At 35.4% G+C, this 25713-nt stretch overlaps 1 protein-coding gene across 1 annotated transcript in view; it reads left to right on the plus strand.

The window, feature by feature from the left end:
- Positions 1-25713, plus strand: part of LOC121335402 (sodium channel protein type 2 subunit alpha-like) — a 51305-nt gene that overhangs the window by 15647 nt on the left and 9945 nt on the right. The window contains 10 exon segments of the mRNA XM_041403475.1: positions 906-1196; positions 4352-4732; positions 5705-5837; positions 7366-7604; positions 8465-8638; positions 10376-10732; positions 12389-12868; positions 21909-22029; positions 22397-22551; positions 24617-24790. Coding sequence (XP_041259409.1) covers positions 906-1196; positions 4352-4732; positions 5705-5837; positions 7366-7604; positions 8465-8638; positions 10376-10732; positions 12389-12868; positions 21909-22029; positions 22397-22551; positions 24617-24790 — 2505 coding nt within the window.

Consider the following 25713-nt stretch of genomic DNA (forward strand, 5'->3'; position numbering starts at 1 on the left):
TCAATTGGCTTTTTCTACTCCCTGTCCATCTCTCACAGCAGAAAGCCATAGCTTTCCAGTTTTAAAGAGAATTGGGAAAAGTGGAGAAACTGAAGAAAACAGTTCTGTGGTACAAATGTAATGATTACACGCTGCTTTGAAATTACTTTTCATTTTTGAAGGCTCTCAAATCTTTAATAGAAAAACTTATAATGTCTGCTTGGCATGTGGCCTCATAGAGCAGAAGTTGAACAATGTCTTCCATATAAGCACATGACTAAAGTCAGCAGTCAGCATTTTTTGTTTCATTGGTCAATTGCTATGTGTTAGGGGGGAATTGGAAGATTTTTTTTGTTGTTTTTTTACCACATCTTGTAAATAAATGTTAATAAAATGCTCCACATGTTTTGAAAATCAAACAGGTACAAGTATGTAATAGTGTGTAGTTTAACACAAATCTCTGATTATTATTTGCCAAGCTAAGATATCAACATTACACAAGATCTTTAATAGACTAGGGAGTATTCAAAACCCATCAAAATGTTGTAAGAAAGTTTTGCTTCCAGCTAACAGGGATTTTACCACTTGTTTAAGTCTTGATTTTTATTTTTACGTAGTGCTTCAGATGAAAAATTCATTGCAACATATTGCTTCAATCTGAAACAGATGTTTTTTACCTTGTTTTTTTGACAGCACAGTTTTCCCTTGGGTTACTCTTGCTCCTGGTTTATGGAGCAATGGCAAATTATGGTTCCTGTAGTATTTCACAAATTACACTTCTTATGATATGCTGAGCTTGGTGAAGTGGAAACATTGCTTTTATTTCAAAATAATAGTTTCTTTAAGAGTGGCAATAAATTTGAAATAGTGAGTGGGGTATGTATTTGTATAAATGGTGTAAATCACACATGTGCTTGTATGTATAGGCGGCAGCAGCAGCTGCAGCAGCTGACTCAAGAGATTATAGCGGAGTTGGTGGAATAGGTGGATTCTCCGAAAGTTCTTCTGAGGCATCAAAACTGAGCTCAAAGAGTGCTAAAGAGAGAAGGAATAGAAGAAAGAAAAAAAAGCAAAAAGAACAATCTGAAGGCGAGGAGAAGGATGGGGAAGAATTTCACAAATCGGCATCAGAGGACAGCATCAAAAAGAAAGGCTTCCGATTTTCCATTGAGGGGAATAGACTGACATATGAAAAGAGATTCTCTTCCCCACACCAGGTACCATAGTATTATTACCTCTTAAACACCTTTTTTGTCTACTCATCATATAAAGAAAGCCCTGTATAGCAGTTTGGTTAGTTCTTGCAAGATACCACAGATTCATTAATATCCTAAATCAAAGACTAACCAAGTAAAAACTTGCAGCCAAATATGAAACTGTAAGAATTTGAGATTTTGATTTTGCTCTGAATTCCTATGTGAAAAAATCAAAATTACATATATTAATTAGTATGGGCTGTATTTCAAGCTTCTTAATTAAAATGGACCTATCTCCCCATCAAGTTGGATGCATTCAGCATGATGAGTAGCTTCAAAACAGGGTGCATACATACAAAATGTAATGTTTCAAATGAGAATAGTATTAAAATTTGGAATGCAGGAAGCTCAATAGAAATTACATTAATGCTCATGTCAAATTTGAGAAATTAATTGATGTGAGACCATTAATTGTGTTATCTTAAAGAAGGTGGAAATTGTGTGTGGCAATGTGTCTTTGCATGTGTTCTCTTACATTGAAACACCAGTGACTCAGAGTGCCATCTGCATCTCCCATCCAGACATTTATTTCATTTGATAGTTTTGTAATGTTATCTCCTACAGTTTTCAAAGCTCCTCTTCATTTGCCCACTTCTCACTCTCCCCTTAGCACTGCAAATCCAGATCTTGCATACATTCTCTCCTTTTTCTGCCCCTTTTTGTGTCTCAATATGCTTCTTCCTTCTATCACCATCTTTTCAATTTTTCCTGGTCTTTATGACTTGCTTTCTCCCTCTTTTTAGCCATTATTACTAAACTCATTCCTGCCTTTCTAATCCTCTTCTATTTCTGTCTCCGGAAAGCCTGTTTCATCCCTTAACAGATCATGAGCGTTCATACTCTCTTCATGTATTGTTTTTTCCAGCCTCCCATTCTCAAAGAAGCTCAGACCTCTTCATCCAATATTTTCTTACTAAGGACTGTCCTCCTTAGACTAGACTGTGGTGGGAATATAATGTTTCTGGCACTCCTTCCACTCACTTCCTAATGTATTTCCTTTCTCAATAGTAATGCATCCTTTCCCCCACCCCACCTCCTTGGTCTGCCGCTGTTTTATGTTGTTAGCTGTCTAACTAATCTCTGTGAGGCTTCATTGCCGAATTTAGTTCATGATTCATTCTGTTCCTTATACAAATTTTCACACATGTCAATTGACTTCAACTTCATGTTGAAGATCCATGATCCCCTAGGTGCATATTCTTGCCTATCTCTCCATTCAAACTGCAGCCTTATTCAGCTGCAGCACAATTCATCCATCTTGTAAGAAATTAAGCATTCCTCATACAACTTGTTCTTCTAACATTTTCATCTCCAAGTTAATTTACAGTTGTTTGACTATGACAGTCTAGAAATCACCTCCCCTCTGGTTTTCCAACCCTAGTTCCTTTTCAGTCTGGATTCTAACCACTAAAAAGAAGTCCCACTCATCAGTTTTTAATACCATTTTCCTAGAGAAAACTCAGGCTTATATATAATCTTTGCCTTTTTCCTTGGCATTTCACTTTCTTTCAATGTGAATGACCATTTTATTCCACTTGAAATCTTATTCTTCCTAACATTCATAACTTTGTCTCCTCTCAATTCTCCTGGTTTAGTTGTGCTTTAGGAGATCCTTTTACCCCTTTGACAGTTTTCCAAAGGATTTCCACAAGGCCTTTTGCTAGATCCCTTTTCTCTCTCTTTTTCTTTTATTTTTTTTTTTAAACTCTATTCTGGACCCACAACTGTGAATCATTTTTAACTTGGACCTCTTTACTGCTGTATTCATCAAGAATGTTGTTGCAAAGAGCACTAACCTATCCCATTGCTTTTCTCTAATCTGCTAGTAAACATATTTACCTAAAGATTTTTTTTGTATCATAAAACATACTGTACCTAAAGTTCCTCCCAACCCACCTTGTCTACTTACAGTAAACAAGTCCCAGCTTTGACTGACCCAAAGCAGCATTCATAACCTCCTGTTAAATTTTCAAACTAGTTTCTTTGAGCTCCTTCTGGTATGCTGCCCTTCATGCTTGGAAGAAGCTCCCATGAGTTTCCACAGAACACTTCATTGCTTTCCTCAAATCCCTCTTTAAAACTCTCTTTTACCATGCTGCCTACAGAAAGCTTGACAGGGAAGTGACTTCAGGTGAGCTAAGATGACTGTTTATCATACTCATCAATTTTGCCTCCGTGTATTCCCTTTCTTTTTGTATCCATCTGTTGTGTTACATTTAAATGATAAGTTCTTTGCAGAGTGCCTTTTTGTTCTGCATTTTGCAGTCCCTAGTACAACAGGGCTCAGGTCCACAAAGATAAGTTGCAGAAGAGAAACAAAGACACTGCTTCATTATGCATAATCTCTGCTGTTCATAGAGGTCTTGGGTGAAATCAGGTGCTAATACTTACCAGTCCAGTCAAGGCAATTACTGATATGAATTACAATTAAGAATGTGTATAATTAATTGTAAGATTAGAGCATTATTTTGACTCTAATACTGGACATCCTCCAATAGCAGAACACTTACTCCAATGAGTAAATTGATGAGATTAGCAAACCGATTTATACAAAGTTACAAAAAAATCATTGCATATTCAGGATAGCTAAGACTTTAAAAAATAAATAAGAAAAAATAAATAAGAAACCTATTATGATCTACTTGACTAATATCTGAAAATATATGTATGTTTTTTAAAGTAGGCAGTATTTGGGAACTACTTCTGTGTGCAGACTGGGTCACAGAAAATTTGCCTAAATATTTATTTACTCAGCCTGTCATACTAATGCCAGCCTGGGGTAAAGAGTGTCTAGATATACGTTTTCAGTTTATGAACAGTTGGTAATAACATAAGCAGAATAGCAGAGGAAACAATTCTGTCAAGCAGTTTCTTTTACTCTGATTAAACAGATTGATTTCATATATCCAAAGCAGTAAAATAACTAGTCTTTGTCTGTCACTTATGTGCTCTTTGTTTACTACCCAAAAGGGAGTGTATTAGTGGGGGGGACTGTACCAGTTCATTTCTTGTTAGATGACCTTACCCTTTAAGACATTGTGGATTTTTCCTCTGTATGAAAATGTTGTATTTTAAATTATTTTCATCTGATAATAATTGTTTTTATTTACCTGCAGTCTTTGCTGAGCATTCGTGGCTCCCTGTTTTCCCCAAGGCGCAACAGCAGAACAAGTCTTTTCAGCTTCAGAGGTCGAGCAAAGGACGTAGGATCAGAAAATGACTTTGCTGATGATGAGCACAGCACTTTTGAAGACAACGAGAGCAGAAGAGATTCTCTCTTTGTCCCTCATAGACATGGTGAACGGCGCAACAGCAACATTAGTCAGGCCAGTAGGTCATCCAGAACAGTTCCTGCACTTCCAGCAAACGGGAAGATGCACAGCACTGTGGATTGCAATGGAGTGGTGTCTTTAGTTGGTGGGCCGCCAGCTTTGACATCGCCTACGGGACAGCTTCTGCCAGAGGTGATGATTGATAAAGCAGCCACTGCTAGCAATGTAAGGAAGTCTGCAATAGCCCAGGCATGATGTACTCTCCCCGTATCAGTCACTGTTTCCACAAATGTAGTCACATGGCAATGATGACCTTTCTGGCTAAGCTATGAATGCTCCTCTCATGTATTTCAGCTAAAGGAGAAATTGAAGTTGTCCAGCTCTCATTAACTAAATACATGAAAATGCATGTGAATTGACTGGGAATTCAAAAAATAACATAGTAAACCATTGAATAAATTTAGTTTGTGTAGTCTTACACCCATTGATTCATTATGCTTAGACTTAACTGGATGGTTCTGTACTTGTATATCCAAAAGGATATAAAAATTGAAAAAAATTACGTTTACTTAATGGAATATATTAAATTAGTATTTAGCTGCCTGCTGTCCATACATGAAACTTTTGATGTTACCCTGGTAGTACAACTTAAAAGGGTTGTGACAGTGTTCCTGTAATATAGCTAATTTTTCTACGGGTTTTTTTACGTCAACATTACTAAATATTTTTTCATTTGTCTGAAAAATGTGCTAGGAAATTCATAGTTTATTCTAAATTAAGAGTTCTCTTAAGAAAATGCACTTATGCTTAGTTTCTTTACTGCTAGCTGTGTGGGCTGTGCATTTTCATATTTAGGAAAAGACTTCACTGCCTGAATAGAATGATATTTACAGCAGAGCTCATTGAGAAGCACTGTGAAACATTTTTTAGTCTGAAATCTGCTTTAATATCTCAGCCCTCTTTCAGCAAAGTACTTAAAAACATATTCTTCAGGCACAAGAGCAATGTGCTACAGTATTTGACTATTTGTTCTTTCCAGAGTCAGGCATACCTTAGTCTGTTGTGAAGCCTCAGCGTAACTGGAGCAATGTAACTGGTGTGGGACAGCAGTGTTTAAAACCAGGAGAGCTCTACAGTAACTTACAGTGTTATTAAATGTACAATCAATTAGCTATTTCATTAGTGCTTTATTTTCAGGGCACTACTACAGAAACTGACTTAAGAAAGAGACATTCTAGTTCTTACCATGTTCCTATGGACTACCTAACAGACCCTAGTGCAAGGCAAAGAGCAATGAGTATAGCCAGCATGCTTACAAACACAATGGAAGGTATGTAACACAGATTTTATATTTTTTTTTGTATGACAGTGCCTTAAAAGTGCTGTTAAATGTGTGATGCATTAAGTGGTAATGCTTTAAGGCAGCTATTTCAGCCTAGAGGGTACAGACAAGAAGAGATTTCTATGTGGAGTTAAGGGAGGGATTTTTTGGTAGGTTTTTAGTTTGTTTGGTTTTAATTTGGGACTAATAAATTTGGAAAAAGATAAAAGCTTGCAACATACTGATAGGTTTGAGGCAGAAGTAGCAAGTATCCAATTTAAAAATGGCTATGGTTCTTGCAGTAGAAAAATCCCCTTCTACCAACTCAATAGACTTGCTGTTTCACAAAGGAGGGATCATGTTCTTCTTTCTGTAAGGCTAAATACAATTACTCTGAATCATGGAATTAAGCAATTATTTGTAAGAAAGGTTGAAACATTATGTTGAGGCTTAAATGACAATGCCCAAAATAGAAAATTGGAAGGTAATAAAAAGCAGTTGGGCACATGTGGACCATAATGCTGCCTAAATACTTCTCTGACTTCAGGGGTGCTCTAAATGCTAATCTTTCCTGAGGATATTTTAAAATATTTTATTGGAAGGGACCTTAAAGATCATCTAGAGTTCCAACCCCCCTGCCATGGACAGGAGCACCTTTCACCAGAGCAGATTGCTCCAAGCCCCATCCAACCTGGCCTTGAACACAACCAGGGATAGGACATCTACATCTTCCCTAGGCAACCTGTACCTGGGCTTCACCACTCTCACAGTAAAGAATTTTTGCCTACTACCTAATCTACACCTACCCTCTTTCTCTTTAAAACTGTACACTCTCATCCTGTTACTCCGCTCCCAGATAAAGGCTCCCTCTCCATCTTTCCTGCAGGCCCCTTATAAGTGCTGGAAGGCTGCAAGAGGGTCTCCTTGGAGCCTTCTCTTCTCTTGACAAGTAACCCCAGGTCTCTCAGCCTCTCTTTACAGGCCATGTGCTCTGGCCCCTGAATATCTTTGTGGCCTCCTCTGAACCTGCTCTTATGCTGGGAACCCTAGAGCTGAGCACAGCACTCCCACAGCCCACTGGCCAGGCTGCTTTTGATGCTGCCCAGGAGGAGATTGGCTCTCTGGGCTGTGACTGACATGGTTGGCTCACACACAATTTTTCAGTCACCAATAACCCCAAGTCTTTGTTTGCTGGGCTGCTTTCAATCCCCTCATCACCCAGCCTTATGACAGGTTTCTAAGACAAATTTCTCCTTTGCATTCTATCTAGCATTAGCTTTTGAATGGTTATTTTATCTACTGAATGTTTAGTATAGTTGTTGGGGGGGGGGGGGGGGAATTGGCATGGGTTTTTTTTTTTTGTAATATATTATTTTAAATTGTAATTTCTTTTAACTGAAAGCAGTCTTAGTTTCAAAATATCAACACAGTTTGTCAACAGTACCTTTGAAAACAGCATTTAGGTTTCAAGGAAATATCCAGGCAATTCTGGAATAGAGAAATGTGTTTAAAATGTTATTTTCATTTTTCTCGCTAGAACTGGAAGAATCCAGACAGAAATGTCCACCATGCTGGTATAAATTTGCTAACACTTGCTTAATTTGGGACTGCTGTACTCCCTGGCTGAAAGTCAAACATATAGTAAATTTGATTGTGATGGACCCATTTGTTGATCTGGCCATTACCATCTGCATCGTCCTGAACACCCTGTTCATGGCCATGGAGCACTACCCAATGACAGAACAGTTTAGTGGGGTGCTTTCAGTAGGAAACCTTGTAAGTCTTTCATGATGTGATATGTTTGTAAAATGCATTTTTCTTTAATTCTTTTGTGACTTATGCACATTCATGTAAAATAAAAAGTTGACTATTTAGAGACTTGGGATTGATGCACCTACATTCAAGTTGTTGACATTTGCAAATTTCATCACTCTTACTTTACAGAGTCAAGATCTACTGAGTCAATAGGTGCACTTTGATTTTCAAAATCTTCATCTTCTGTTATTGAAGCTCGTTAAAGGAATTGGGTTTTTTTTTGATGAATAGTTACAAATGATAAGAACTTTCAGTTCCATTCCCATACCCTTCTGCTCCTCACCAGTACCTCCTAAGGGTCTGGGTGTTCAAGGAATTTTAGAGGGGAAAGACCCAGTAAGCATGACAGATGTAAGGAAATTATGAAATGGAATGACAATGTCTTCCATAAGTCATCCTGAAGAAGAACAGTTCTGCTCAACTTTCTGTATAATTACTTGTTAATAAAAAAATTTTATGGTAGGAACAACTATCTTTATTCCTAGAAGTAAAAACATGGTTTAAGGGCAAATATGAGCTCTAAGGAGATAAAAATGAGCATTAAAATCAGATTATATTCTGTGTATTGGCATGCATACATATTAGCAGGCTAGATAAAAAACACATTTTCCCATTCTTTTTATTTGTAACCCAAACTCTATGATGCATATGTAAGCTTCAAATATTAATTTTATTCCTAACCCCAGTGTATGGAAATATAGAGAAGACATTAAGATTTATCATTAATTTCTTCCTGAAAATATAACTTAGCACTTGTTGATACCATTAGTTTTACTTTTACTCTTCCTAAACTGGAGTAAGAAACTGTATTTTCCTTGCAGGTGTTTACTGGAATTTTCACAGCAGAAATGTTTCTCAAGATAATTGCCATGGATCCTTATTATTATTTCCAAGAGGGCTGGAATATTTTTGATGGTTTTATTGTGAGTCTTAGTTTAATGGAACTTGGCCTTGCAAATGTAGAAGGATTATCTGTTCTTCGGTCATTCAGATTGGTAAATATACTATTTAAAATATGTTTCTAGATTACATTTTTGTATTTGTACATATATATTTTGTGCATTTTTCATTTGCAAATTAAATATTTGGCTGAGATAGAAGATGTTTTCAGAACTTATAAAATGCTAAATTGCATACTCACTAGATGGCATGTATATATTATGTCCAGTTTGTTTTGCATATTGTCATGGTAATGTCTATTTCTCCTTCAAAATATTGTTAACATCAATTCTACTCTTGACAAAAGTATGCTTAAAAGATTAACTTTTCTAAGAGAAGTATTTCTTAGAGTCTTCTCCCTAGATGAGGGAGTAAAAAAATTCAAGAGTCATAGGGCCTACACTACCTGTGACTGAAGACCAGTGAATTGCTTGGTAAATTATGAGTTAATTAATAAGAGTTTATTGACAATTTTAGCTTATAAACTCCCATTACCAATTGCCTTTATTGGTTAGTTTTACAAGAGAGTAGTGTTAAGATTTTTCATTGTCCAGGGACTTTTCATCCCTACCAGCCTTCTCTGTACCATCCTCTGCAAGGGTCTATCTGCAGTCTGACAGCTTTTCTGCTCAGAAGTCACTACAGTGTCTCTGTCTGTTATTAGATATCTCTTTCATGAACAGGAACTTGAAAAACTTTGGTCTTCGTGCAGACTAGGCTAGCATGCAATTCAGTGTCCAAACACTCTTCTGAAAAGACCTACACAGTGAGAGGCATGAAGCTAGAGTTCCTGATCATCAAGATCAACTTCTGCCTTAAATTAAAAAAATATTTAACTTGAAACGAAAGTTAAATACATCCCCTTTAAAAGTAAGAGGTTTTAAATAAGTTTTTTGTGGTTATCTGCGTAGCATTACACTGTACTTTGCCTGAAGTCTAAAATCTGTCTGGATTGACTTCTCTCTCAGTAGTAGATTCTGGTTTAAACTTGGCATTTATGTCAAGTTGTTTTAATGTCATATTTTCTTGATGAAACATAAAATAATCACATGAGACACTATTTAGTTTTATATTCATTTTAGTATTCTTCTCTTTCAATTGTCTGAACAGTTGCTGTATCTTTCCAATAATTTCATTTTTGTCTGTTTCAAGTTGTACTTATTAATATAATAATTTCCCTTGTTTTTCTCAATGTTGTGTGACAAGCTTTGTAAGACACATTACATTTATTTTAAAAGACAGAAAATATATTGTTAAAGATACTTGCAAGTCACTTTCATGTCTGTCATTAACAACTCTAGCTTGTTTCTCTTTTTAGGAAAACTATTTCCTTCATCTCACTGACTGTTAAGATGAAAGAAACTGGAAGAGACTATACACTTATGGTCCTGTTAAACTGATCATATTTCATATGTGCTCATTTATTTTTAGTAATAATTTCTCAGAGTTTACAGGAGAAAGATTGTTTTGTCCAACTTCTTTAACAAGTAAAACTTCTTTATAAATACCTAAAGTCATCAAAACAGTCAAAGTCCAAATAGGAGTCTTTGTGATAATTTCAATGTAATTGAAATGAGCATAGAGATATTATTTTTGATTTCTTATCACTTGAATCAGGACTTTACACTGCTGTTGTGTAGTATTGTACAAAGAACTGGAAACAGAAATTTTGTAACTAAAACTTCTAAAGATTACAAGAGACATGATGTAGACATGCAGTAACTGAAATATGAAATGTATAGCAGTAATTTCATTACAATTAGATAACAAAGAACCATTCCTCTGTTTTGCAGCTTCGAGTTTTCAAACTGGCAAAATCTTGGCCAACTCTAAATATGCTGATTAAGATTATTGGCAACTCAGTGGGGGCTCTGGGGAATCTGACCCTGGTGCTGGCCATCATCGTGTTCATTTTCGCTGTGGTTGGGATGCAGCTCTTTGGGAAGAGCTACAAGGAATGTGTCTGTAAGATCTCCAGTGACTGTGTGCTCCCTCGCTGGCACATGCACGACTTTTTCCACTCTTTCCTGATTGTATTCCGAGTGCTGTGTGGAGAATGGATAGAAACCATGTGGGACTGCATGGAGGTTGCAGGCCAAGCCATGTGCCTTACAGTCTTCATGATGGTCATGGTGATTGGAAACCTAGTGGTATGTAATCAGTGGGGATTTTTTAAAACTCTTAGGACATATCTCTTTTTTTTCATGATTTAGAAATCTGAAATGAAAACTGGAGAAGGACTTCAGGAAATAATGTAGTTCACTTGCCCTTTCTGTACACCAGGTTAAAATATACCTTGGTCATCTATGAAAAGTGTTTGTCTATTTTTCTTTTAAATCTCAGTAAGTTTATAACCTCTTTAGTAAGAGCAGTGCTGAATTATGCTTACAGTTAAGAGTGCCTTTAAAAAACATCTAATTTAAATCACCTTTTACAGCCAAGTAAACGAAATTCTCTCAATATTGATGGAAAACTGCTGGTCTTTATGACAACATTTAAGATACTTAAAAGCTTACTGTTTTCACTTTCAGTCATTTCTCTAGGGAAACAAAACAAGCTTAAAGCTTCAATTTTTTTCTCATAAGTGATGATTTGTAAATGGCTTATCCCTTTTGCTATTGGCTTCTGAATTCCTCCCAAGCAACATTTTGAATAAAGACACAAGTACTGAATAATGTGGAATAATGATACTTTAATTTCTTGCACTCAGCATTCCTTGTAGTACATCCCCAAAAGACACATGAATTTTCTGTACCAGTGTTGCTCTCCTGATGCAGCCTCTACACTCCTTTCTGCAGTGCTTCCACTTTGCCAGCTTTCACACTTTCTGTGTATATACATTTCATTTTTCTTAACAATCCTTTCCACAACAGTACTTCAGAATTAAACAAAATATTGATTTGGAATAATTTCACCAACTTGCCATAAACCATGATTATGTATAATTGTAGTTCTTCCTCCTTGAGTGCTGGCATCTTTCTCTTTTTGGTATGATCCACAAATTTTATAAATATGCTCATCACTACTAAGTCACTCACCAGACTAATGTGAGTCCTGTGGCATATCTTATAAAATATTCTGCAAGTTTGAACAGGAAGAACTGACAAATATAATTTATCTGATTTTTAATTAAATGTTTTTTAATCAGTTTTACCCATGGTCTGTCATAATTGCATGCTATCCAAATTTCTCTTGTATGTTTGTAAAATGTCTGCAAGAAAGTCTGAAATACCTTCTTGAAATTGAGATGAAATAGTTTCTTGAAACTGAGGTGTACCACATCTGTGGAGTCTATCGCTTAGCTAGTGTTCCTGCCCAGGACCAAGACAGACTCATATATACTTGCCAAATACAAAATTTTACTATATTCTGAATTAGAAGGTACTAGAGGTACTAGAGGTATGGTCTGTTGAACTGTAGAAGACTGGCATTTGCCTGCACTCCCCTGGCCTATGAGCACTACAGTGGATGTAGCTTGCATAAATCACTGCATTATGTTGTATTCTGCCTCTTTATGTCTTTCTCCATTTTGAGGAGCAGATCTGAACTACTGCAGATTGTGGAGGAGACAGTCAAGGAACAGCTCAGATTTTACCTGTATTAGTGAAGTCAAACCAGCTAAAAGTGCTTTTGGCAAGATAATAAAATGCTGGGGACAGGGATTATGAAGTGAAAAGAATAGCAGGAAGGTGCATAGAAATAAAGTGTTACATGTGAAATAAAAATTATCTCATATTGAAAAACTTTTAATGACATTTCTTTTATGACTTAAAAATAAGAGCAATTTTTTCCTTATTTTATTTTAGGTACTCAACCTATTTCTGGCCTTGCTGCTGAGCTCATTTAGTTCAGACAATCTTGCTGCTACTGACGACGATAATGAAATGAACAATCTCCAGATTGCTGTGGCAAGGATTCAGAAAGGCATTGATTATGTGAAGAGAAAAGTGCGTGAATTCATCCAAAAAGCCTTTGTTAGAAAACAGAAAGCTTTAGATGAAATCAAACCTCTTGAAGACCTGAACAATAAAAAAGACAGCTGTATTTCCAACCATACAATAGTAGATATAGGTAAAAACCTTGCCTATCTCAAAGACGGGAATGGAACTACCAGTGGCATAGGCAGCAGTGTGGAAAAATATGTTGTTGATGAAAGTGATTACATGTCATTCATAAACAACCCAAGTCTCACCGTGACAGTGCCCATTGCTGTTGGAGAATCAGATTTTGAAAATTTAAACACAGAGGAGTTCAGCAGTGAATCAGACCTGGAAGAAAGCAAAGAGGTAAGCTTATTTCTAACTTTAAAATACTCTGATGTTTTTTTTTTTCCCTGAGGTTACTAGTGTTGAATTCAAATCTTTCTTTTATTCTTTTACAATAGCATATACAAACTCGTAATGTTATTTAAGGTAAATTGATGTAAGGTTGTGAGTTTTGAATGATGGTAATACAATATTGCATTTACAGTAACAATCAAGATACGTAAGAAAAGGTTTTAGAAAATTAATATTTTTTTCTATTTTATTTAGTTAAATCCTTAACAGTTTAATATTCCTGGATACCAGAAGTCATACGAAGTGTGTATGGCTGGAGCAAATTTCTCCATGTTTATTTAATGTGAGCAGTTTATTTTTTAATCTGCTTTTTTAACAGCTCATTCTGATGTTTTTAACCTTTTTTATATAGTCAAAATGCATCCATGTACATCATAGATAGGCACATTTGAATACTAGACTAGCATCACTAAACAATGCTAAATAAATCACTAATAATCTATCTGATGGTAGCAGAACCACTGAAGTGATCGCCTTATGGAAAAAAAGTTACAAAGCTTAATATCCTAGTATAAGATCCTTTCATTTGACTACTCGTTGTTTTGAAAGCTTTAAGATATTTGAACCTGTTACCTACTGTGACTAATAAAATGTACCTCTTTCTGGCACAAGGTGGTGCCAAGTGGATAAATCCAACCTAGCACTGAGAGTTGTAGTGGATGCCAAGGCATTATTATTGTGTTTGTATTATTAACCCACTGCTTTGTCCTGCACGACTGAAAGCGGTGAAGGCACATCAGCTCAAGTGCAGTAAGTGTATGCTATGCTTAGTACTGATGCCAGTACATTCAGCATTATCATGGGTATTTTTGAACAGTATTGCATGCTGTGGGGTACACATAAACTAACATAAAGGCTTTCATTTTCTCTTACTTGAATCTGAGAGTATAAATATGGGTAAGATTCTAGTAATTTTCTACTTGAGATCCAGTTTTTTACCAACTGCATTACACATTTAGTCATATTTTCTTGTTTCTTATCACAAATGTCTTTATTATTCTTATAAAAATATTTTTTTTCAGATTGATTGTATTAATATTTATCTTACTCTTCAAAACCAGTACTTGGGTGTAGAACAAATCAGTTGAAGTTTAACCTTCAATTGTTCTGTTCTTCATTGCACAAGAGCACTATGTCAGTAGGAGAGGTGGAGGGTGAGCTTTGTACAAACCTCTGTGCTGGTGGTTACCAGGGCTGAGTAAGACAATGGTGCATCTCTTACTTCACTGTATAACTGGATGATGTGACTGCTGACTGTTTTCATTAGCCAAAACTTTCTTTTCTTCCCATGGAAGGACCCTCATTGGGTTATTCTACAAGATGACAGAAATATTGACTTCCTGTAGGAAAAGTTTTAAAGTGGATTATCCCACATTTGAGGCATGAACTCCAGTCATTAAACTTCCACCATAAAAGAAAGGCTTTCTATACCACCTACCATATTTAAAAGAAAACAGTGTCTTCATTGCATTCTTGGAGGCTTTTAATGCTGTTGTGCTTCAGAAACTGCAAATTAAGTCAAAGGTGAGCTAGTGTCAAGCAGTTTCAACTGGCCAAGTCTGAAACTCTGCTGAGTATTCGGGGCCAACATTTCTTACTAATGCAAATGATAAAGGTGAAAAAGTGAAGGGAATATTGATTAGTTTCAGGGATTTTCAAGAGAGACACAGCAGTGAGCAAAGATTGTGAGCATATTTCTTAGGAAAGTGCCTAAAGTTCAAGTAGATTTGAGTCACAGAAGTGTGACACAAAAGCATTAAAATCTTAATCCTAGTTCCTACTCTTCACTTGATACTCAACCACCGTGGTTTTTTGATATAGTGGAGTGTTGGCTTATTAGTCAGATGACCAACACTTGTAAAGAAAATGATCCATAGGAAAAAAAAAAAGCATTTTTTAAATTCAAAAATTGACTACAAATGGCTTTTTTATAAGGTTTCCTTATTTTTGCCATGCCATAATGTGCCTTGCATTTCTGGCCACTCATGTTTTTCTGTTTATATGATACTGCTGTTGCCAAGTTGATCTGCCAGTCACTTCATTGCTTACACCACAAATGAAAAAATCTAAGTCAGGAACTGCCATCAAACTGCATTCAATTAGCAGATTTGCAGATGAAAGGCAGCTGAGGCATCCAGGTGCTGTGAGGACACTGTGCAAGATTGCCAGATGCTGATGAGAGTGTGTCTGTGTGCTTCTGCTTGCTTCTGTGTCTACAACCAAGTCCATGTATTCACTATTGTATAGGGCAATAAGCTGAATTCCAACAAAATAATTATTATTTCTTAGCAAGTTTTAATTAAGCATGTTAATGTTTAGTGAATTCTGTATTATAGCACATGTATCTTTCCAGTAGTTTGATAGGAATGTTAACTAGGTTATGCATTTTTAGAAACAATACATAAAATGTTGTACATGCTTAGTAGGTATGAATGAACAAGGAATTTTCTAGAAAGTTACTGAAACCTAAAATAAATTTAACTATAAAAACACTCTGTCCCTAAGAATGTCAGTGGGTGAATACAGTATAATAAGGAAATTAGAGAACAAATACTAAATAAAACTTTATCATGGAAGTAGGCCATTAATAATTGTGGTAACACTGTGCTGAGCCCATTGTCCTATCAATAAAGGTCTGTGGATCTGAGCTGCAGTACTGGTATTTAGTGTAGAACCGACATTTTTTTTTTTCCATTTCATGTTTTAAAGTGCTATGAGGATGGTTTATATGGAAAATTTTGTAGTACATGTATGAATGTATAATAATTAGTTAAAATAATCATAATAGCGGGTAATAATTATGTTAAATGCAACTTATAGGCCAATAATAACACCAATATATGCCAATGACAAAATATTTTTCAATGCTTTGAAGAAAATGGGCTCTCCTAATGCTGTTGCAGACACACTAATAATGTATATTTTACTGTAAGCAATATTCAGTGCAAAAACCAGAGGTGCTGTGTCCTGAACTTCATTTCCTACCGTTCTTACTTCTCACAGGAGTAGAACCAAGCTGGATCAGTCAAGCGGGCAGCTCTGGTGCCTTTTAGCGAGGCAGAGCATCGTGTCACCAGTTTTACACAGGTTACCAAAGCAAGTTATACATCTCTCTATATCCTATTTAATCACCTTCTAGCCGATATTGACTGGCCTGCATGCTCTTCAGCTATGATCCTGTCCCATTCATTGCAATAAGTACCAACATGCACAGCTGCTCCCTGCTGAGCCACGGGACTCGCATCACAGCATGGTCAGGCAAGAGCGGCAGCGCCAGGATTTCTGTGGTTCTGATCCTCTCCATAATACTTTAATAGTATTTTGCAGTGCATGCTATGTACCTCTCCTAATCTTGATGATATGGAATTCAGGATTCTGTTTTTGAAGGGTTTTCTTTTGCTTTGAAGGAAGGCAGAATATGTAACACATATGCCACATTTCTCATCAGAAGCTTATATTTATATGTAACTCCATCTGTAAATTGTGTTGATAATGAAAAGCTGCTAGCTGTTTTAGAAAACTTTCATATTAATGTATTTTAACATATAATGGAGGTAATCTGCAAACTCATCATAGTCATGTTTTTCTTTTTCACTTTTTTTTTTTAGAAGTGCTTTTCTTTAGTTCTTGTATAAGCATTTAGTTATTTTGGAGATTAATATGCAGTAGTTGGAGCACCATTAAGCATGAAATTAATTTAATTTCTGCAGTCAAAGCATGTAACCATAATTTAGTTGAAAGAATTCATACAAAACTGTTATTTGGCTGGTTAAATATTCAGAGATCAGTTCTGCTCTTACTTACGCTCACACTTAGGTGTCGAGGTGCAAAGAGAACACTGATTGCAAGATGAGGCCCAATTCAATCTTATAGCTCTTTAATTTATGGTCAAAAAATTATTACCTCCCCAAACAGCTAAAATTGTCTGCCTTGAGAAACTTAAAGTTATTCTCATGTCATCAGTAATAGACAAAGTTTAGCATTCAAGTAAATAAACTCCTGAGTTTGGATCAAAATGTGCAGAAGTTGCTCAGCTTCATTGTGATTTACATCTCACCTATTAAACAATGCCATAATATTTACAGCACCACAGTTGCTGCTTTCAGTTTTGTAAATCAGTGGACTTAAACCATACTTGTTCCAGAGCTTTTCCTCTTATATTTTTTAAAGAATAATTATTTTGATAAGATGTATTTTGATTTAAAATATTCATTATTTAAAATGGTCTGAAGAATTTAGGCTTTGTATTGTGAATTGGTAGAATTGTATTGGCATATTGTGATTCACTGTGGATGATATTGTTATGATATGATATGATATGATATTATATGATATGATATTTGGAAGTTGTTACTGTGAGAGTTAACTGAAGTTTGCTTAACTAATATTTGCAAACAGCAGTTCCTTACTCTATTTCAGAAATATCCTTTCATTATTGCTTGTACGAATTAAAGAGGCTTTTAAAGTAGGTTCTGGTGGTAGATCTTTTTCCCACTGGAGCATATTTCTACTGCTACTTAAAATGCTTTTGCTTTCATACAACTATTTTTGCAAATATTTTCATTTAATAAATTCTCATTAATAAGTAGATCAAAGGAATTATGAATATCCATAAAGTCCAGAGTGGACTATAATTTAGAGATACTGGGGATTTGCAGTATTTGCAACAAATAATCACCCCAAAATTCTTTTGCTTTGATTTACAGTGATCTGGATTTTTACACTTAGTTATTCTGCCTAACTGTATAAGCATTAGAAAGAGTTAAATCCAGATTCCACTTACTTGCACCAGTGGAATCACAATGATATCCATCACTTTGAAGATTTTGTAGGTGATATAGCCATACTGAAAAAGACTGGATAGTTTGGATATCATATTGCCATTTATATCACAGAATATTTCATTTTCATACTGACATCCACAAAGACTGAGAAAATAAAACCAATTTAATTTCCATTATTTAGCGTTTTCACAGGTATTTAGGAGGAAAGAAAATTGAAAACAATATCGAATTGGTGGTTTCTCTTGGCACCATCTTCCTGCTTATGTCTGTTCTGCTCTTTGCTCCTTCAATCCCTTAAATTATGACTTCAACATCTATTAGTGGCATCCTGGCTAATCATGAAATTTCAGGCTTTGTTAAAAATGTTAAGCTAAGAGCTGTCCAACTACTCTCAGATAATCATCTTTGGAACAAACAAAGAAATGTTAGAAGTGGCCTGGCTGTAAGTGAAGCAGAATTGTATGAATCTATGCGATGTTGTCAAGGTTCAGAAAGTAATTATGTCAAAAACTTCCTGACCTAATCTTGGCTGCTGCTTTTTGCAATGCTTCTCTGGTAGGCAAGCTGCTTTCCTATCTTGAAAGCTTAATGAAAATCTGTTTCTAATTCTGTTGTGTGTTGCTGACTAAAGCATGACTGGCAAGGCTGTTGGTACATGTGATGTAAAAGATAATTAAATCTCTAGGATAATCAGTATACTGCTGTTTTAGAAACATGTAACTATTTTTGTCCCCTTACTGTTTTCTTCGAAAAGGAGGTAGAGTATGTACATTCTAGGGTTTTGAAAAACAGATTTCTTTGAGAATAATTCTCTTAGCATACTATTTGGAAAATTTATATCTTCATAATTCTCAAAGACTGTCTAATGCTTGATTCTGATAAGTCTCTTATAATCTGCATGACTGAATCTAGACTCATGGAATAACAAAAAGCTTAAAATGGACTTACTATTAGATCAAAGCTTATGCTTGGGTTTGTTTATTATCTTCTTTCTATAGGTTCATTTTTTAAACAAGCTATATAAGTAAACAGCCTAAATCTAGTTTTTTGTAATGCTGGTAAGCAGAGAGCAAATTGCCAGGTAAAAAGGTAACTTTCAGATATGTTTAGGAAAGAACTGGGATATATGCTACATATCAGGGTCTGCAGTTGGGGTAGTCTAGCTAGCCAGCTGGATTCCATATGTGTGAACACTGGTGAGTGCTAGAAAAATCTTCCTATATATTAAGGCATGATGATTAAACATGATAGCAGTAACATGATCCATTGCCAGGTCATGTTGTGTTGAATACATAGAAATCAGTACAAAGTCCCTGATTCAGTTGCTCTATGCCAGAGCATAAGTTCGCTGTGGAAATACGTAAATGTTACTGGAAAGCTTTCCTAGCATACTGAACCTTAATTGAGTTGATAAAATCTTGAGATGTTGTATCATAAAATCTTTCTAGCTGTTTCTGATGCATACTAAATTTTATAAATTTTGTACATTATCACGGCAGTACATAATGCTATACAATAAATTAAATGTTAAAAATAACAAAGAAAAATGAAAAAAAGAAATTATACTGTTGAAAAATTCTAGTTTTTGTTCTTTCCCAAATGATGCTGAACTCTTACAGACTGAGTTTATTGAATAATTTTTGTAATATTTTTCTTTATATACTGATCTGTTTGGGGCCGGTATAATAGTGCAGCATGCTAATGAAATACTCTGTTACATCAGCAGAAGAGTAACTGAGTTCTCAGTGGGATGAGGCATTTAATTGTTGCATTTCAAGTATCAGCTTCTGTTGATTCAATTTAGGATTTTTTTGTTCAGTTTAACTCCTTTGATTATTGTTACAGCTCTGTAAATGAAGCATAGCAGCTTTTTAGTGAGAAGAGACTTGAAAGATGCATCTTTTTATGTGGGGCACCATACATAGTGCCCCACATAAATAAAGTTGTCTTTTTGATGTTCCTGATAATTTACGGTTCTATTGATAATTTTTTACCTTTCTATCTGATATTAGTGATCTCTCCTTATAGTAGCTATATCTAATTTTCCATGTTGAGTTAACTGTTATTCTTAAGCAATTTTAGTAATAGGAATTCATTATCCTTTTTTGCTTATTAAACTAACTGCATAATATCTGAGACACTGAACTCTTACTTTTCCTGTAAAAGAATGGACAGTAGGTCTTTCAAACTTACGGTTCAGCCAGTTCATAATTTTTGTTTGCTCTGCTACTACTACAGCATTCTGCTAGAAACGCTCTCCAGATTGGAATGATGCAAGCAACATTGTAAGAAAACACTATGTAATAAAAACAGTCACTTCTCAGTTTAAAAAATGATTTAATGTATTGTATTGATAAATGGTAATTTTTAACACCATATGTAATTTTTTTAGTGTACCTTCCATTTATGGTATTTCTGGCTTTTCCTCAAACTGATGATTGACTTCCACTAATGTTTAAATGCTGTGGTCCTTACTTGATGACTACAGTATTTATCCCAAACTTTCTAGTTTCTCCATTTTAGAGGCAGTATTCCACATTGACCAAACTGCCATGCATTATCTATAATTCAAACACATTGCAATATGAAATTTGTCAATAATAATCTTCAGAAAAGTGTGGATCCATCTCTTTGTACATTGGACCTGACCTCAATAGATGTTAAAACTCATGCAGAAATATGAGACATGAATGTCTAAGCTGGGAAATTCAAATAAGCATAGATGAAAGGCATGTGCAGATATCACTGAAACTAAGTGTATAATACACCCTCCAGTACATGTTTCCATTTGCTCAGCCTTCCTTTGAAATGTGCTCTGTAGTGAACCATGGTACACAAAAATCAAAGTTAAGCTTATGTCAGAATCACAACAGAATATATTGTCAGTGTGATTCAGTAGAATCAGAATGGGGGAGAAAGGAATAAATCTACTTTTTGTTTGAAGAACATACTGAATATTTGTTGCTATGTAAAATTCCATTAAATGTCTCAAGTGACTTTCTATGTCCACAGAATAATACTGTTTATATTTCCTTTACAAAAAACTGTATAGAATTTGAAGCTACTGAGAAATGTTTTAAAGGAATAATGCCTCTAACTTCAGATTTAAGTGTCAGCAAAAATATATATCTTTAATGTTATCATAGAACATCTCTGTCTAATATTAATTCCTTATAGACTCTATTCTAAATCTGCTTACATCATTCCCTTTATAAGATTAGCTACTTATCAATGCAGCCATTTTACTGATGTTATACTCCACATAGTGATAACATTAGAAGAGTCATAGAATGCTGTAATCAAACTACTTTTACTTATTATAGTACTCATATTTGTCTGTTGCCAGCATCATATGATGGTGTGAAAGAATAACTTTTAAGGTTTGGATTATAATTTTCGTATGATTTATTGATGCAGTATTATTTTTTTACAATATTGTTTTAAAAGAGTTTGTTTTAACTGTAGTCATTGAAATTTTTTTTGGCCTTTTATAGTAATTGGACATCTATGTGTACTGTACCAAAGTAATAAGTAGCTTCAAAATGCACAATAAATTCAGAAAATGCATTGGCAAGTGAGTATGCAAAATATCAGCTACTGCTCCTAAAGTAATGTGCTGCTCTTTTGGAAATAAAGATAATTAAATTATCCTATAAAACTCATAACATGTGTTTTCATGTCAGTAAAAACATTACAATAAAACTTTTGACTTAGCTTTTTACAGACTTGCTAGAATAATATTTACTTGAGGCATGAAAATACATCTGTGCAGCTTGCTGTTGGTTTGGTCATGATTTTGGAAATTTAATTGTTTTAACACATGCTATCTAAAGTGTAACCTAAAATGCAGCCACATGATTGGAATAATTAAACAGTACAAAATGTGGAAAACACCCATTCTTAGCTTACTGAAATTTCACTTCAAAATTCTTATGTGTGGCTCAGAATAATACTCTAGTAATTTCAGCAATTCCTTGTATGAAAATATCAAAATATTTTCAATAGGGAAAATGCACGTTATGTAGTTTCTAATCTTGTGACCTCACCTGTAGTAGAGCAATTTGGCTTTATAAATTGTAGATAAGAAGTTATTTTAGTATCACAGCACTGAATACATTCAAAATATTCTGATATACATTTCCAACATAAATTTCTATTCAAAATAATAAAACTGAAAAAAAAATAATGTGGGGTTTCGTTCACAGAAATTGAATGCATCCAGTTCATCAGAAGGCAGCACAGTTGATATTGGACTACCTCCAGAAGGTGAACAGCCAGAAGCAGAACCAGAAGAAGTTCTAGAGCCAGAAGCTTGTTTCACAGAAGGTAGGCAAAGCAAAATAAAGGCAAGATAAATAGACCTAGTTGTGTAGACTTGGGCAGGATTCTCTTTTTATTCAAAATCAAAAGAAGTTTAGTGATTATAGTTGTAATATCTGTTAGTATTAGTAACTCTTTCAGAGGTACTGCCATAGACTTACTGTCCTTGTGTGTTTTCTCTCTTTCTTTGGAAGGTATTGTGAAATATATGAAGATTAAATTCAAATACTAAATAAAAATGCTTAAAGAGGAATTATAAGGATCTAATGCAGTAGCACTATGATAAGAAATAAGTCAAATGATTACCATTCATTGTGATTCCTAATAAATATTTACTTTATTCTGACATCTCAAAATTTATTATCACATTTAGGGTGTGTACGGAGATTCAAATGCTGTCAAGTCAGTGTAGAAGAAGGAAAGGGGAAAATCTGGTGGAATCTTAGGAAAACCTGCTATAAGATTGTTGAACACAACTGGTTTGAGACCTTCATAGTCTTCATGATTCTTCTCAGCAGTGGTGCTCTGGTAAATTAAGTGTGGAACTATTGTGGCTATTGTGATTTTAAACAGCAAGCATTTAAAATTACAGTTAATCACATACCTACAGGTAACAAATTAGAATTTGATATCCAATTAATGTATATTCTAATATAAATATTTATCTGCAAGTATTGTAGGACATGTAAGAATTTGCTTGTGGGCTGTGAAACAAATGGTTTGGCAAGTTCAAAATATAGTGTTAATGGAAATAAGAAATTAGTTTTATCAGACTGGTGTTCACATGTCTTAATATTGATGATAATAGCTTCTTTTTTTAACACACTTTTGAATAAAAACACAGCTGAGCTACAAATTTATCAGCAGCAACTCAAATTGTCAAACTGAGGAGGAAGGTGCCAACACAATTCCATCAGATATTTTACAGATTGGTGTTAAATCAGGTGCACTGAGTAGGTATTGAAATAATTAGTTTCTCATAGCAGGGACAAAATATAATATTCTTTCTACACTTGGCTCAATGCACAGTGATTCACTGTCAATGTATACATTTTCTTTTGTTAAGACAGTTATCTCTATTTAGGATTGCTTTGTGAGTTAGTATGCATAGTTTAGTTTCAATTCTTCCTCAAAAAATACTGTATCACACAGTCATTTTTAAATCCCTCATAAAATTGTAATATAAATCTGTAACTCCCACAAAGGAAATCCTAATGTCAATAAGCCCTTGCTATCAGTAGTGAGTTGATGCCAGATACCCACCAAAGGTGCTCTGTAATGCTACATGTGGACAGGAGAAAGAAGGGTTCATGGGTTGAGATAAGTCCAGGAGAGATCAGCCATCAAACACTGTAACAGGCAAAACAGACTCAGCCTCCCTAGGCTGAGTTTATTGTTAACAGTTTATTTTTAATTTATTGGATTTATTTAATATATTGAATTTATTGTTAACAAAATCAGAGCAGGATAATGAGAAGTAAAATAAATCTTAAAAACACCTTCACCCCATATCCCTCCTTCCCAGCTCAACGTCCTCCTCCCACAGTGCAGGTAGACAGGGAATGTGCATTATGATCAGTTCATCACACATTGTTTCTGCCACTGCTCAGGGAGAGGAGTCCTTCCCCTACTCCAGCATGGGGAGACAGTTCTCTATGAACTTCTCCAATGTCAGTCCATCCCACAGGCAACAGTTCTCCAAAACCTGCTGCAATGTGTGTCCCTATTCCATGGAGTACAGTCCTTCAGGCACAGCCTGATCCAGTCCTCCTGGTCCTACAAGTCCTACTGGGCCACCTGCTCCAGCACAGGCTCCTCTCTCAATGGTCTGCAGGTCCTTGTGAGAAGCCTGCTCCAGCATGGGTTTCCCTCAGGTTCACAGCCTGTTCTTGGGCATACCCCTGCTCCAGCGTGGGGCTCTTCCAGTGGCTGCAGGGGGATCTCCATGGGCTGCAGGGGCACAGCTCTTTCACCATTATCTGCTCTGCTGGCTGCAGGGCAATCTCAGCTCCAGTACCTGGAGCATCTCCTGCCCCTCCTCCTCCACTGACCCTGGTATCTGCAGAGCTGTTCTTCTCACATGTTCTCACTCCACTTTCTCTACATGCAATTGTGCCTCTGCAATATTTTTTTTATTTCCTTCTTAAATATATTGTCACAGAGGCGTTGCTGTCATTCCTGATTGGCTTGGCCTTAGCCACTGGTGGGTCTGTCCTGGAGCCAGCTAGCATTGGCTCTGCTGGACAGGGAGGAAGCTTCTAGGAGCTTCCCACAGAAGCCACTCCTCTAGCTCCCCCCACTACCAAAACCTGGCTACACAAACATTATCCATGGAAATAAATTAAAATTAAGTTTGAAGAGTGGTCTTACAGTAAGTTTTGTGTATTGCTGTTCAGTTCAGCTGAAAGATGAATATTGTTTGGACCCAGCCTTACAAAAAGTATTAAGTGAAAGCCAAAGTTATGCTTGAGGGAAAGATACATGCCTTATCATCATGTATATTTTTTCAATTCAATTTTTTTCCTGGCCATTCCTATATGACACTGCAAATTGTGAAGACATTTAATTATATCTTCAAAAATCTTTTTCCCAGGCATTTGAAGATATCTACATAGAACAACGTAAAACTATCAAGACCATGCTGGAATATGCTGACAAAGTTTTCACCTATATCTTCATTCTGGAAATGCTTTTAAAATGGGTTGCTTATGGCTTTCAAACTTATTTCACTAATGCATGGTGCTGGCTGGACTTCCTGATTGTTGATGTATGTATTCTTTTTCATGTCTTGTACAACAGGCTTGAAAAAAAAGAATATTTTGTTTTAAGGATAAGATTTCTGTTCTATTCAACAAAAACTCTGTTTTAACTGCTGTGGCGGTATGGTTTATAATTCTGTATAGTCTGACTTACCTCTCAGTTCCACAGATGTAATTCCTATGGAATGCAAGTTAAGAGTATGTCTTAAACCACCTATTTGCACATTACAAAAAGCACCAGAATTCTATAGAAATTGCTAAATATATCCCTAAAACTACAGTGATAGATCAGGAGGTCTTTACTATAGAGACATTGGAAAACACTATACCTTGTAAATCCAGACCAGCATTGCAAATCCTATGATAAGACATGACTATATACTCATATAGTATTTTATGATTGAGTCTGTACCTCTGTAAAACATGTATTGGCTCAATCATCTGATGTGTACATTGCCATGACCAGGAGAACTTGTATTTATCAACAAATATTTAATTCTTATTGGATAATCTGTGGTTTAGTTACTTCTGTGACCCTTATAAATAACTTTATTAGTTTTTCATGTCAACCTTACCTTGGTGCAATTTTTTAATTAAAAAATTAATATCTCAATCATTCTTTTTAATCTATAGTCAGGAGATTGAAATAAAAAATCAAAAAGAACAATTTGGAGATGAAAGAATTGAGAGAACAGGAAGGATGGAAGGGAAGGGCATTAAATGGACATAAATAGAAGATGATTTATTTTTGATTTATTAGGGCCACTCCTTCCCAATGGCTATTAGAAATACATTTCCAAGGATTATTGATGAAAGATAATTGTATTATTTATTTTACAGCTATTCTAGTTTATTTACTCATCTGCCTGCAGACCAGACCAGCGTTATGCAAGCCAGAATTGATGAAGTGGTTAAAGGAGTCACAGGGAAT

Source organism: Onychostruthus taczanowskii, unplaced genomic scaffold, assembly GCF_017590055.1.
Source record: "Onychostruthus taczanowskii isolate IOZ18803 unplaced genomic scaffold, ASM1759005v1 scaffold20, whole genome shotgun sequence".
NCBI classification, from domain to species: Eukaryota; Metazoa; Chordata; class Aves; order Passeriformes; family Passeridae; genus Onychostruthus; species Onychostruthus taczanowskii.